This window comes from Protobothrops mucrosquamatus, unplaced genomic scaffold (assembly GCF_001527695.2).
Source record: "Protobothrops mucrosquamatus isolate PMUCROS unplaced genomic scaffold, P.Mucros_1.0 scaffold301, whole genome shotgun sequence".
In the NCBI taxonomy this organism is placed as follows: Eukaryota; Metazoa; Chordata; class Lepidosauria; order Squamata; family Viperidae; genus Protobothrops; species Protobothrops mucrosquamatus.
This window is the reverse complement of record NW_015386644.1, coordinates 1,179,853-1,195,822: the sequence shown is the minus strand read 5'-3', so window position 1 is coordinate 1,195,822 and position 15,970 is coordinate 1,179,853. Positions and strand designations below refer to the sequence as shown.

General features: G+C 38.2%; 1 protein-coding gene across 1 annotated transcript in view; it reads left to right on the top strand.

Annotated features, from left to right (window-relative positions):
• PDE11A (phosphodiesterase 11A) overlaps positions 1-15,970 on the top strand; it is a 100,466-nt gene that overhangs the window by 82,383 nt on the left and 2,113 nt on the right. The window contains exon 17 of the mRNA XM_015814979.1: positions 2,366-2,449. Within this exon, the coding sequence (XP_015670465.1) occupies positions 2,366-2,449 (84 nt within the window). The remainder of the gene's footprint in view (positions 1-2,365; positions 2,450-15,970) is intronic.

Genomic DNA, 15,970 nt, shown 5'->3' with positions numbered 1-15,970 from the left:
GAATTCCTAGCATGGCCAGTATAAGCTTAATAAAACTGGCAATAGCATTTTCTCCTCCACAGGGAATAATATAAAAAGATTTCATTTATTTGTATGCTACAGACAGTCCTTGACTTATGACTGGTGCCTAGTGATCTGTCAAAGTTACAACAGATCCCTGAAAAACTACTTAAAACTACTTAGAACCTAATTTCAAAGATACAGCCATTGCGATGCCCCAGCAGTCACATGAACAAAATTTGAGTGCTTGGCAAACCGCCTGCTCTTATGACCTACATCAGCAATATTGCAGCTCCCCCTGCCCCCCCCATCCCAATGTGAGAACAGGACTATACATTTGTTCATTTAGTGAAATTATACTCTAAATTGAATAGATTTGAATAATAGAATGTTTTATGCAAATACAGAGTTGAAGTTGCTGAATGACAGTAAAACAATGGAAATAAAACATGCAAGAGAATAAATGGATGCTTAATAAATTATTCAACATTACATGAGGAGGAAGAAAGGCTGTCTGACCAATCCTTGGTTATTTGTGCAGTTGTGGATAAATGTGTTACGAATGCTTCTGCCGATGTGTGAGATGTGTTGATTGGAAATCCGAATGTGCGTTTGCAGTGTTGGCTGAGAATCCAAGTGACTTGCAGCGAATGTTATATAGTTGTATGACACAACAAGGAGCGTGGATTTGAAATTTTATGCATCTATAAAAGTGAATGGCATGTATGAAATGAATATATTGAAGTGATTTGGTCATATTGAGAGAGTGAATGAAGATCAAATTAGAAAACAAGTACATGAAGGATGAGTGAATGTATCAAGAGAAAGGTATGTATCAATGTATCAAAGAAGTCATGGTTGGATGGACCTGATGACAACATCAAAAAAAAAAAAAAAGACAGCTCAAGTTTAAACAAGAGAAAAGAGTATATGAAGCAGTGTGTAAACATGTTTGAGGCATGGAGGGTTTGCAAGGGTTAAAAAACTATGGAGAGATATAGTGAAGATATTACTGGATAGTAAATTAAGCTATGTTGTCTTTTCTCCTAGCTTACGTTTTAATTTCTTTGGTTTATTATTTATTATTCCTTTTCTGCTCTTTGCATAACATTGCAAAGAATAGCATGACAGACATATATTATGCCTAAGTATTCACCAAGGGCACCTGATAGTCAAATACATATTTGCATTTAATCTTAATAAAGGTTTCAGTCTGGAATGCAATTAACAATATAAACCATAATTTGATCTTTTTGTATACGTTTTAGGTAGCTGAACTGGTAACAAGTGAGTTCTTTGAACAAGGGGACAGGGAGAGATCTGAGTTGAAACTCACACCTTCTGTAAGTTAACCACTTTTGTAATTATCACTTGCTGTAGAGCATGGGTGTCAAACTCAATCGTGTCATGTGACATATTGTGACTTTTTTGCCTTTGCGGAGCCAGGGTGGGCATGGCCTGCGCGTGATGCATCCGGCCTGCGGGCTACCAGTTTGACACCCTTGCTATAGAGTAAGCAAACATAGTGTAATGTACTATAAAGTAGTGTCGTATGATACGATGATGTGATATAATTGATAATCTAACTGTATTCTTTCTCACTATCACTCTGTATGATAATTGAGCTGTGCAAAGCTTCGGATTCCATTCCCGAAAGATACTTTGAATCATGCTAGATAGGATCTGGGTTGCAAAACTCTAGACCAGGGGTAGTCAACCTTGGCTGTTTTATGACTCGTGGACTTCAATTCCCAGAATTCCTGAGCCAGCTTAGCTGGCTCAGGAATTCTGGGAATTGAAATCCACGAGTCATAAAACAGCCAAGGTTGACTACCCCTGCTCTAGACAATCACTAGAATGAAGCAATAATTTACTGTTCTTTGTATTGTTCTGCTACCATCTGATGGCCCTATGGATTTTTGCAGCTCAGATCTGATAACCATACTTCTCAGAAGTGTGTGAAACCGAACACAATTGAAATTACTTTGAAGTGGAAGCAGGAAGAATTGCATTGCACTTCTCCAAAATGAATAGTAAAAACAATGTTTTATATATTTATTTTTTCCTATTTTCTTATGCAACGTAAATGCCGACAATGGGTCGTATTTGTTTGATACTAAGGAATTACATTGTAAAGCAGTCAAATAAATGAAACTTCTATATTCCCTAAACAGGGCCAGAGAATAATAAATAGTTTATTTTTCATTCTAGACAAAAGACAGGAAAATGTGTGTAAAGATTGATTATGGTTTTCAAAGTGTCCCGTTTATAACAATTTGATCCTAGATCCAAAGTATTGGATGAAGCAGCTTCTGTAAAATACTCTAGAGTAATAAAGCATGACACATTCCTCTTCTCTGCTCAGGCTATATTTGATCGGAACAGGAAAGATGAACTGCCTCGATTACAGCTGGAATGGATTGATAGTATCTGCATGCCTCTCTATCAGGTAATTGTGCATATTGCTGGTGCAGAGTTAAAAGAAGACCCTGGGGGGTTTGTCTCTCAGCAAGAGGAGGAGGGAGGAGAGGGAGATGATGTAACAATTTGTGCAGTTTTTTCCATCTCACAGACCCTATGCATTTCATTTTCCTCTCCGGAGGCATAAACTACACTTGATAAAGCAGCAAAGGTACTTGTAATGGAGGAATCTATGCAATGAAATGAGTAAATATATATCAGGGCAAAATCAGCGCAGTCTGTCAATAAAGAAAACAAATCAGATATGAAATAATTGTCTTCCTCTACTCTTCACTGACCTTCCTTTGTCTGTACATTCATGCTCTTAATCTATTGGTTTTGGTTCATAAGTTGCAAAGAACCATAGCAGCATTTTGTATTTTCATCCCTTTTTTATTTTGTTATGAAGATTATTATTATTGTTGTTGTTATCGTTAATATTAACATTTTTTTTATTTTCTAAAAGATAAAACTTCTACTACAACACAAACAATGCAAAGTATTTTCATTTTTATGCAAGTGCTCCATTTCAGAGTTACAGACAGTTCTGCTTACAGACGGGTTACATTCTGAGAGGCTCTTCCTAACTCTGGTTTGCAAGTCCAACAAATATAAAAAAAAACATGTGCAGTGCGGTTCTTGCCTTACATGGGTGGCAGCATCAAGGTAATAAAACCTGGCAACGATGGCATAAGCTCATCCTCAGGAGTAGAAATGGCACATTTCTCCACTTTCCTGAAGAAGCAGTCCAGTGGGCTTTGAATAGTGGCAGGAGGAGGGCGAGAGAGGGAGGTTGGGGTTCCAGTGAACTACATACATGTGTAGCACATGGAAACCGAACCGACTTCTCCCAACCTTCTTGTTTGGTCAAGTCTGTTCATATTGACAAAACTCGACAGTATGTTAGTGGAGTAAGGGTCCGTACTCCTAAAATTTGGTGAGCATTTTGCTAGTCAGACAAGAAGCACTTAGGACACTACAGAAAATTATTGACCTTCAGAAGGAGACACTTCCATATTTTTGGCCAAGATTATGATTATGACTTCTTTCTTAGTTCTTATCTCAGATTCCTCTGTGCAAGCCCTTTATGCAGCAGTCTTTCCTGTTGTGCTTTTTAAGACAGGTTTTGAACTGACTTGCATTTTAATTGTACATTTTATTAAAACCTACCAATACAGTTAATATGGATTGCTAGTAATTTTTAAAATTGTTTTAAAATTGAGTTTATACCATTTTTATTTCATTGGTACTGATTTTTTTTCAAAAGAATGTTGCAATACGTTTTAATGGAATTCAGGATTAATATACTTCTTCAGCTGCACTTAGAATAATGCCAAATAGACCTCATATTACTCAAAATTAGAGGAAAGAAGTTGGATTGATTTATTTGCATGCTTATTCGTCCATCCCCATTTCTAAGCTTACCCAACTCCAAATATGACCCTGAGCAGGTTCACAAAATTAAAAACGTGATATAAAAAGGAATAATGAAGAAAATTATCTACCATACTCACCAATCATCCTAACCAAAGGCTTGACAGAAAAGTTGTGTTTTTATAGCTCTTTGAAGGCAGGTAGCAAGTTTCTGGGGAAGATGCTGTTTCAAAAAGCAATAGCTATAACAGAGAAGGTCTGCTTCTTGGATCTTTGCTAGATTACATTGTTTAATTGATGGGACTTAAAGCAAGAAGATTCTATCTGATTGTTCAGAGGGGACAGACACTGTGGGACCAGATGATCCCCCAGATAATTAGATCCTAGGTTAGTGATGGCAAACCTTTTGGAGACCGAGTGCCCCAAAACTGGCTCCACCCCCTGCCCCACCCCCCATCCCCCACCCCGCCTGCCCGCAGGGCCACTCACCGCCTCCAGGGCCCGCCGCAGATCGCCCAGGCAGCCCCAGCAGCACTATGGTGGTCACGCCCTCTGCCTGCGCCCTGCAGCATCAACTGTGCACGATGGGGTGTGAGGGCAGAGTCTTGTCTACACTGCCTGGATGCCATGTCCTTAGCTGCGCTAATCTGCGTGGTCCATGCTCAGGGGCGACTCTCCTTCAGGGGGGCTTCTGGAGAGGAGGGGGTCGTGGGGGGAGGCGAGGCTGGGGCCTCTGGCACACGTGCCATAGGTTCGCCACCACTGTCCTAGGTCATATAAGATATTTATAGAGGATAATCAAAACCTAAGACAAAACAAAATGTATTAAAGACAAAAGGTATGGAAAAATAATTAAAAATTATTTTGATGCTTCTGATAAAATTCTATTGATAGGATCAAGATGGATACCAAATTAATCTTGTGCAGGGAAGGTTTTATAAGTGAGGACATTACTAAACTCTGGCCCATTCAGGAGCCATCTATTTCATCTCAGATATTTGATGTTGGAAAAGAATCATGAGGACATAAGATAATAATTATTTATAATATTTTGATTTTCAGCAGATTGAGGGACTGATTTTATCCCTTAGCCCTATAGTAACCACATAGCAAATTTTACAATGTATTGTTTCAAGTCAAGTAATTGCAATCCACTAAATGTCTCATAATAAACATTTGTAATTATTTTATATAAGTATTACAGTGCTGATAAATTAAAAAGAAGTTAAGTGGGGGAAGAAGTTAGAATGTGATGAAATAAGACAAAGAATGCTTCTTCAGCCAGAAGTTTTATGCTACTTGAAGTAGCATTTTTAGCTCTGGAGAGAGAATAGCATTATCCATGGAGATAAAGAATATTCAACACATTATTTCTGGATGAGAAGGTTGGACATAATAGTTAAGGATTCAACTTTATACAAGCAGAATTTTACTGGCAAACAGAGATGCATCTAAATGTCTTTTCCCCCTCTGTTCATGCTGTATAGCTATTACTCCTCTTTTTATTATTACGGCATCGTCTAATGCCACACTACCCTAAGGGGTAAACAGAAAACTTGATGTCATAGTCACATACTGGGAGAGATGCTCCCTAGAATATAAAACTGAGTTTTAATTTCCAGTACAGCCACTGTACCAATGATGCATGGAGACACTGTAAATCCCATTTACACATGGCTAAGAAACCCAAGTTGAAGCTTCATGCTCCACAGATACCTCAGGCTCTGGGTCTCTTTCTCTCTCCATACCAATTTATTTTTCCGTGGTAATAAATGGTCTAGAACACACAACATAGAACATTAATGATAATAGCAGCAGGGCATTTAGTGCTTATGCAGAATTCAGCTTTTTTTTTTCCTTTTTTTTTCCCTCTCCCCCTTTCCATGCAGTTGCAAAGAAGGAGCTACATAAAACAGATATGACTATTAGAGATCATTTAACTGGGACATATTGCCCTTCCCTGTGATGCTCTGCTTCCTGCCACTTTTTTCCTTTTTTATGGGCTAGAATGTTTATCTGTTAGAAGTCGCCTACACTGTTAGGCTGGACCACCTTGTAAGGTACTAATACAGGATGGCAGCAAAACCAGCAGCTCTGGATATACATCTCTTCAAGTTGCCAGAGACATTTGATCCTATTTCTGTAGATGGGACAGATAATATTTTTATACATTTATCAGTTTAAGTTAGAAAACTTTTGTCAGTGCTCTTTTGTTTCATTTTATTATATTTTACAAAAGAAGGGAAGTAATAGGAACTGGGGAGAAAGTGCTTCCATCTCCACTCCTAACCAACCAACCAACCCACTCCCACCAAATTATAAAAAATGTCCAGCCTTGTGTCATTAAATTCTGCTGTTTTCTGGCTTTTAGAAAGATACAGAGTATGAATTGCAATTGCCAAGCCTTCAAATTCGCACACACATGTTTGAATTTATGCATCTTTTAATGTGTATAAACCCAAATTTGAGAATGTGGATCCTTGTGAAACAAGTACAAAGTAGCCCACTTTGGCCACAATTTACAAACCCATTTTTTAGGGATTAGAATTTTTCTACTTCTTCCTTAACCACATAATCCCACAGGTGAGGTAAATGTGTTACAGAGCAGGATACAGCAGAAACTGGGGAGGGCTTTGCAAGGGTGGGAAAACTAATGAGTATGGATGGGATTGGGAAAGGAAGTTAAATAAAACCTGCCAGTCACTGCCACCACTTTCTGCCAGTTCATCTGAAAGAACACAAGCCAATGTGTTTGAGTTGATTTGTAAATTGTCTAATCTAATCCAAGACCCCTTTGTCACTTTTCTATTTATTTATTTTTTCCATCTAAGTCCACAACAGAATTGAAGGTAAGAATTGAAACCCTGAGGTAGAAACTGAAGGGCTTCGTTTAAAGAAAGGAAAGTATGAAAAAATCTCATCTTTTTCTCTCTGCATTGTTACATGCTGGTAGCAATCTCCTGACAGGGAAGAATACCCAGGTCAGAGGCCAAGCATTGTGCTCCTGTCTGGGTGAGAAGATAAGCGGTTGGGCCAGTGACAGCTGACAGCAGCAGCTTGAAATTTAAGGAATCGTTTTGCCTTGGTGGACAAGTCTCCAGTAGTTTGATCCTGAAAGTGGTGCACCCTTTTTGGAATCCCAGGTGGGCTGCTCCTTTCACAACACCTCAAAGACATTCTGAAATTTCTGTGAATGCTGATTGCAAAGGTTAAAGAAACCTGCTCACTTTCTTCCTAATCACCCAGGAACAGGGTGCCTGTCTCATTTTTACATTGTCTCATGCAGCTCTTAAATAAAGGTACCCAGTAATTGACTTCATCAAACAGCATGGATCACTATATAGTTCATTTTCTTGGCCACTAGTTAGCACCTTTTGATGTCATCCAAAACCACACAACAGCTCATGTATGACCCCCCCCCCCCCATGGTTAAATAAGTTATCTAACTTGCTCCAGCTATTCTTTGTGAAAAGCAAAGGTTTGGGAAGGGAACTACTGTATACAGTTGTGAGCCAAGAAGTGTTGGAAAGTAAGATAGGAGGGAGAAGCAGTTACTCCCTTAATGAAATTTTGAGTGACATTGCAAGAACATCTTTTTTTAAAAGGAGTAAGTGACACCTGAGATCACAAGTTTTCTCAAGGTTAACATTTTGGGTTTTTTTAAATAAATGTAATAGGTAGAGTTTCTATGGGCCCTGTGTTGCCGGATCCTAAGTTGCAATATATCAGCTGCCTTTTGAAGATTTTAAACAGATGTCCTCCAGGAAGTGGTGATATCAGTGGTGTCTCCTGCTGGTGGGAAACAGCCAAGGTCACAATAGAAGGAGTCAAGGGATCACCATGGGTGGATCGACAAAGGTCACCATAGGCAGAACATGAAAAATGCTTTCTATTATCCCATTAAGAATACCAAAAGAGCATAAGAAAACACTCCGTTTTCTCCCACTGAAAGATACTATAGAGCTTACGTGAAACTATTTCTAAAGGATATTTTTTTTAAAAAAAAAATCCCAACCATAATTAGTAACATAACAGAAACAAAATAGAAACGAAATGTAGAGTATTTCTATCTGGATGAATGAGGATGATCAAATAACAGGGTGTCCTGATGATGCTGATTTTCTTACCATGCAAATTACAAAATTGAAGAGATGGAAATGTTCTCGCTCAACGATATAAGCAAAAGAATGTGCAAAAATATGCCCATTTTCTCTTACTTTCCATGCAGGCTGTGCTCTTCAGGGGGGGAAAAATGCTATTCCAAAAATGAATTTTGTTTTGCTCATCACAGACTAGAACCTGAGACCTCCATGCACGTATCCTTGGTTGTATGGGTAGTTCTCGTTTAGTGACTGCAATTGGTTCTGGCAACTTGGTCATTAGCTTCAGCTTTCCTTTCCTTTACAATGTCAGAAGGATACAATCCAAAACAGCCAGGTGAGTCCAAATGGCAGGAAAGATTTCTGAAGCTTGGCTCACAAGCAAGGTAAAAGGGCAGATCTTATAGCCCCTTTTATCCACTCTTCTGCCTTTTGGAATGTTCACCCCGGTGCTGGGATTATTAGCAAGAAGGAAATAAATGTTTGTATTTACATTCATTTGAGAGGAAACCATTACAAGAGAGTAAACAGCACATAATGGGGAATACAGAGGAAAAGGAATGCACTGACACCAGCTCTTTTCCTTAAGACACTGATGGCTGCAAGCCTCAAACTGCTTAGCCTTAGGAGGGAAAGGAAGGACTTTAGTGTGAAACTGTTTAGGGTCTTGTCAGTGTCAAGCAACAGTGCCAGGGGATTGGAGGGTTCTAATCAACTAATTAAGGTCACAGATCTGAGCTTGTAACTTATGGTTTGCAATTTTTAGAGAAGCACTGCACTGCAGAGAAAAGCAGCTGGGGAAGAGTAGCTTGTTTAAGCAATCTCTCTGCTCTACAAAGTGAGGGGGAAAAATGGGGTGAGGAACAGAACAATGTGATACCATACTAGCTGACCGTGATGACAAATAGATGACTGAGAAAGGTAGTAAACATGCACATCGGTTACTAAATTATTTTTTCATCACTATTGTAACTGCAGATGGTCACTGATACCAAATGAGGATTACCTGTATGTAATTTCAATCTGCAAAGGGCTCACACCAGTGGTGGGATTCAAATATGTGAACAACCGGTTCTCTGTGTGGATGCTGCTTCCGGAAGTCCATTCTGGGCCTGGGCAACAAAAAATTAGCTACCGGTTCTGCTGAAGTGGTGCAAACTGGCTGAATCCCACCACTGGCTCACACCCAAATACATAAACATCCTAGTTTCCACTTTTTGTTTTGTGAAACAATAAGAAAAACAGATACATTAAACCTTTCCCAGCTCACTCCCATACATTAAAAACTGGCTCAAAAATTCTGCACTGAAATATCTGTTGATATCATAGTTTCTCCTTTATGTCTTCTCTGGCCTTTCATGGTCTTTTAAAAAAAAAATACATCTCACATTTAGAAAAAAATATTACTTGACCCTCACTTAGAGATTGTATGTATACATGAGTAAAAAGGGGTATTTCCAGGAGATTACGAGATTGGCTGGGAGAAATGACCCTTTACCATCCAGTCTCCCGATTGCAGTAGACCTGATTTCATCTCAGTAGGCAAAGGATGGATTGATTTGTCCCATGGACTATATCTATTGTGTTCTGGACTCCCAGCTGTCCATCCTACTAGCTGCCTCCAACTCCACCTCTGCTATTTCTGGAGAGCTTGGAATGTACTGCACTAGGGTGATGTTGACTCTGCATTGAAAAAGCCACATACAGGTGTGAATTTTGACTGCACTACTGTACTCTCATGTCAGAAACACTCAGTATGATATTTGAGGGATCCAGTTGGTGGCCTTGAGAGGACATTACTCTGCCCATCCCTCCTACACAAATTACGATTAGGTACCATGAGTCAACCAATCTCTTATTCACGCTTTAGTGTTGGTAGATAAGTCAATTCTATAGCACCTGTGCTTATTCATCAGATATTTTAAATATGCAAATAGATATGACAGTCACACACCTGTTCTTTTGCAGAGTGTATGTACACAATAAAAGTTATAAGTATTATCATTACCAGTGGCAACTGGTAATGATACAATTTGGAGAATTATTTAACCTAGAATGGGATACAATCATATTTTTTTATATCTGGGATTATGTTTGTAAACTCAACAATTCTATTGTTCTGTGCAAAGATAAGGATTTCTATTGGTTTATTTGCATTCCAGATTCTTTGAGGTATTCCCTATGAGGTCAGCTTTGCTTGTCTAGTACATTCCAGTAGGAAAGGAAGGAGAAGAGAGTCAGCCTCAGGGCAAAAAACCTTGAAATGGTAGTTGTCTAACGGACCCTATATGTGATAGCCCTTTGGAGAAAGAAGTGGCTTCAATAGATCAAATGAAGAGAGTTCACTTATACAGTGAATCTGATTCAGATGGTTTGTTTTAATCCAGTATCATTTCCATCAGGTAAACCAGACCAGCAAGTCAACTCCACAGGAAGCTTGAAACTAAATTTTATTGAGATTAGCTATAATAGAATCTTGCAAGTCTGATTGTGCTTATCTCTTCCTCCTCCTTATACTCTAGTGAATCAGAGATGTATATAATATGTAATATCTTTTTTTTTCTGGACTTAAAAAATGTTTCAGCCCCTTTTGCTTAGGTAACATTTCCTGTTTCTCCCCATAACAGCAACTCTTTGACATAGGTTGGCCTGAAAGAGAGCAACTGGCCCAAAGTCCCCCACTGAGCTTCCATGGTTGAGGGTAATCCCTCTGTTCCTACTCCAAAATTTTAACTATGACACTGCCCCAAGTTCCCCTTACTGTCTTACTAGGGGTAATCAAGCACACTAGTTAGGCCTACCAGATGTAAAATCATGTCCCTTCCTCCTTTCTATTCTTCAGAAGGTATCTATGAAGATGGTTGAAATATTTGGAATACTTCCTTATCTTTTAGGGTTCCTGTTCAGGCAGTAAAGCATGGCAAGGTAAAAAAAAACAGAGAGCTGACCATGTATGGAATCTATGAACACTTTCTTATTGTCCCAGTGCTGAAGATAGAGAAAATTCCTTAAGACAATCCTAGCTGGAATTCAGTGATATGAGAGAGAGAGAAATATTCTAAAATGGACTCTCCATTTTCTGCTGCTGTGTTAAATGGCACTGCGTACAGCACAGGAAGAAGTTAGCAGCAGAAGGCAATTTTTTCCATTTGCAGATTTGAGCAGCCTGCAGTGAATTAAATATGTATTTAAGGAATGGGGAGAAGGAAGCAAAAAAAAACAAAAAACCTCCTATCCCCAAACCCTTCAATCTCATCACAGATTTCTTTCCTGATAAAATTTGATTCAGCCTTCAAATTGATAAATGATGAAGAAATTATCATACAGGAGTTGAGAACGTGCATAACATTTCAGAAAAGAAATGAACGGGGTGGAAAGGGGGTGGTTTTTCACAGATTTAAAGGAACAACTGGAAGCTCCTGGATCAGTGATGTCCTTTCAAAACAGAATTGGTTGTATAGTGTAATCTCAGAAAGACTGAAAGGTAAAAAGAGAGAGTCAAAGTAGAATTTAAGGAAATGAACTGAAAATCTGGAAAATGTGTTTGGAAAAATGGCCATAAAACCTGTAGGTAAAACAAAGAAGGGAAAAATTCACTGCAAATCTGAAAGAGAAGATTAATGGATAATTTAACGGCCACTCGGGTTTCAAGAAAGACAAAGAGCAAAGAGCATTGCATCAGAAAAGGGCTAGAAATGATGATGGATAGCATCTCCCTGTAAGTGTTGAGCAAGCCAGAATCACCTTGCGTCTGGCTGGCAAATTCCCAGCTGAGGATAAATCTAAAGAACTTAGGATAAGAGACTGATATGGACTGAAGAGATTTCTAAAGATCTATTTAAGAGCCAGGCAGCAAGTATTGATTGCTGTGTGGAACAAATGTCATAAGTAAATGGGTGGAGTCATGTCAGAGGCTGTTCAACTCTGGACTATGATAATCAGGGAAACCTGCAGAGGAGATGAAAATTGAAATCCTGCAGCTGTGACTTAAACTATTTCTGCTAAGGTTATTCTGTGGTAAACACAAAATGCAAACCATATTGTTAAAATAATTGTAGGTTTCAGTATACAAGATTATTTATGAATTATACTTAAATCATTTTGCCCTATTATTTTAGACAAAAGAGTGACTCACAAAAACTATTAGAAAAAGGTGCCTGACCAGGAATGCGGCTGCCTAACTATGTTAGTGGGAAAAGGGTTAAATTTATGTAAATATGCATCTAAGAAATATTATGTTCTTTTGATGTACATTTACAGAAATGTAAAACTTTAAATATATCCAGAATGCTGCAGCACATTGCCGACTGAAATGATTATTGTAGAATGTAAGTTCCCCATTATAACAGCTGTTTGGGAAATGTATATATTTCTGGGCACCATACAAAATGCTAGCTGTGATTTGCAAAGTGCTGCATGATTTGGGAATCGGTCAACAGCATATTCTCCTCTATTAGCCTGCCTAGAATTTCAAAATCCTTGAGAGTTCTTTTCTGCCTACCATCAGTAAAAAAACATTTAATGATACAGAACTCTTTTGTTAGAATAGGTCAGGTTCTGTCTTTCTTTGATCTCTTTTTGAAAAGCCTATTTAAATAGGCCAGTGGTGGCGAACTTATGGCACGGGTGCCAGAGGCGGCACTCAGAACCCTCTCCGTGGGCACGCGCGCCATCGCCCCAGTCCTAGGCCTTCAGCTGGGTTTTATAAAATCTTTTCGCTTTAGGCCTCCGCCGTGTGAAAAAAAAAAAAAAAAAGGTTCAATCAGTCAATTTCAACTTCTCTGGGGAAAAAAAGATCTTACAAAGTTGGAATTGATTGATTGAACTTTTTAGTCCCACCCAGTCTGCCGTTACCACGGCAGCCACACCCACCCAATGGACCACATCCAGCCAATGGGCCACACCCACCCGGCACTCGACGATGCATAAGTGGGTTTTGGGTTGCAGTTTGGGCACTCGGTCTCTAAAAGGTTCGCCATCAGTGAAATAGGCTTTCATTACTTGAGGGTTTTTTCAGTATATTGAAATAGGTTTCAAGAAATGAGGGCTGCTTATTTTTTTTTATTTTAATTATGTATCTTTCAACATTTGCCTTTAAATAATCATTTTGTGCTGATTGTTAGTTTCTTCAAGCACGGTTTATAGTGGAAAAGTAAGATATATATTTAATGAGTAAATAAATAATTTGCATATTCCATGGTTCCCTTCTCCCACCAGAGTTTTCTCCTCAAGCACTCTTAGTGACCTTCAAATACAGTTTTGGAAATACTTCAGTTAAAGCCCTCCTGTCATGTGTGAAAGATCAGTTCCATACATGAAGTTCTAATTAAAGTGATGTTTAGTAATCATGCTTATGCATAGGAATCTACTCAACTAACAGTAGCACTATCTTGGTGCTAGATAAGGGTGAATGGAATTCAAGAGAGGTTGGACTTAGTCTGCTTGTGGCTATATAGAGACTGTAGGCTGATTCCTCTTTTGACTCCATCCCAGGTTCTGCCACTCCTTCTCCTACACTTCCTAAGCAATTTGGAATATGTGAAATTGTGAATATTAATTGAGGATAGGGATCACAGCCCCAGCCCCATTCTCTATTCTCTCCATTTTCCAAGTGCTAATCCTAAGGAGAGTTACAAACACATAGCCAACTCTTTACAATGTGAAATCCTAATGAAGTAGATCCAATGATGTGAAGAACAAACTGGGAATATCAGATGTTATCAGGACATTGGGTGTTAAAGAATGGAAGTCAAGGTAGCACAATATCTTCTGTGTGTTGTCCTGAAAAGTTCAGCTTCTTTATTTTACTTGCTTTCAAAGAAATGGTTTAATCAACAAACACAAACTACAATACTATTATTACTCTTTTGATTTCTATGGAACTTTCACATGCTAATACCTTTTGCCCCTTTAAATTTTTTCTTGTTACCAAGTTCCTTTTTGATGATATTGTTGAACAGCAGTAAATTAAATGTTTTTTTTAAACAAATAAGCAAAATTCATAGAGTACATCTATTACCCATTATAATAATATGGATAGTCACTTAATATACAATATATTTATCTATAAAACATAAAATAAAACATAGAATAACAAAACCAAGAAGTGGTTACCCAGTGGAAAGGCTTGCCTTCAGAGGTTATGGATATTCCACCACTGGAAGCTTTTAAGAAGAGATTGGACAATCATTTGTCTGAAATGGTATAGATCAGGGGGGTCAAACTCACCACGTCACGTGATGTGTCGCAACATATCACGACTTTTTTTTCCATTGCCGGAACTGGGGTGAGCACGGTTTCGGCATGACGCATCTGGCCCGCCGGCCGGCAGTTTGACACCCCTGGTATAGAGTCTCCTGCTTGAGCAGGGGGTTGGGCTAGAAGACCTGCAAGGTCCCTTCCAACTTCATTATTCTGTTAAATTCTGTTAAGTGCCACAACCAAATGTCTTTGGCAAGAGCTCAGTCTTCAACATCTTCCAGAAGGTGGTTATGATATAGGCAGATCTATTGAATATGGTTGCCCAGTAGAGAAAATTTGGGGAGGCTTTCAAACTCCAACTAACCTAACTAATCTAACAGTTGGGAGACCCTTGTAAAGGGTTGATCTCACCACAATGAAACAATGCTTCTGAGCATTGCCCCTTAAATTCCTGAAAATGGGGAACAATTGGATACTTTTCTCTGCAGGATTGATCTCTGTAGGTTCTTGCTGATGTCCACCTTCTTGTATGTAGAGCAGGGGTGTCAAACTGGCGGCCCATGGGTTGGATGCATCACGGGCACCCCGTCTCCACACAGGCAAAAACGTCGTGATACGTCACGATACGTCACGTGACCCGGTCGAGTTTGACACCCGTGAGGTAGATTATTATATAATACAGGAAAAATTAATAAAAACGTTAAAGGTGTATAAAACACTTTGCGTACAAACTTATATATACAACTAAATAATGTATAAATATTGCAGAGAAAGTCCAAGAGTCAAAGCAGCACTTAATATGTGTAAGCATGCTAGAAATAATGCCTTGTTAATAATAATTTCCCCTATGATTTCCAAGTGATAGCCAGCAGTGATAAATTTGAAAAATTACAATAGCATATTGTATGCTTTAAAAACCATTGCTGTGACATTATAAGTAACGTCCATTGCATACTAGATTTTGGAGACTAAGCCAGACCAAAACTTTTTATGGTTTTATTAAATAACTGTTTAAAGGGAATAAATAGGATAGAAGAAGTCTGAGCAAAGGATTTCTCTGTAACTGGCAGAACAGGGCATGATATGTGTGGGATGAAGTGTTAAAAGGTACAGGGTCACAGCTGTACCAAAGTCAAAATATTTAAGTGGTCCAATAAATAAACTGGTAAATTGATTTAAATGTGAAAAGGTGCTAAAGGAGTAAATTAGTAAATGTCAATCTGCAGGGAGGAGAGAAATGTGCTTTTGAGATAATTTCCCAGAAGCTTCATAAAAGGGAGTTGATTGCAGTGATTTAATAAATAAAAAAACCCAAAAATATATAATAATCAAAAGATTTTTAAAATTATATCTCGGGCTGTTATAAAGTCCAAATTATGTATTTTGTATCTAGAAAACCCTGAGATTAATACTTTAGTAGCCAATTTATTTTTAAAGGCTAATTTCTACAAGATGTATAGTAGAATACTTAATTAAAATACACAAATAGAGTTTAAATATCAAAAGAGCCTCTGAATAAGGACATTTTATGCCTTGCACATAAAATCTACCCTTTTGAGGTATTTCTAACCCAAATGCCACCTGATTCAACTGTATATCAAATGGTATTTTAATAATGTTACATCATTATCTTTCTACTGTTCTATACAATTAATTTCTTGTAGTGTACTTATAACTGAAAATCAACTATCTCCTTCATTTTTTTGAATTCACTTTTAATAACCAAGAGTAATAATGATGTTGGGTTAACTGACCATTATGTCTTACAGTTATAATTTATATACAAATATACTTCACTAGAAATAGGCTAACATGCTAATTAATCAATCATATAA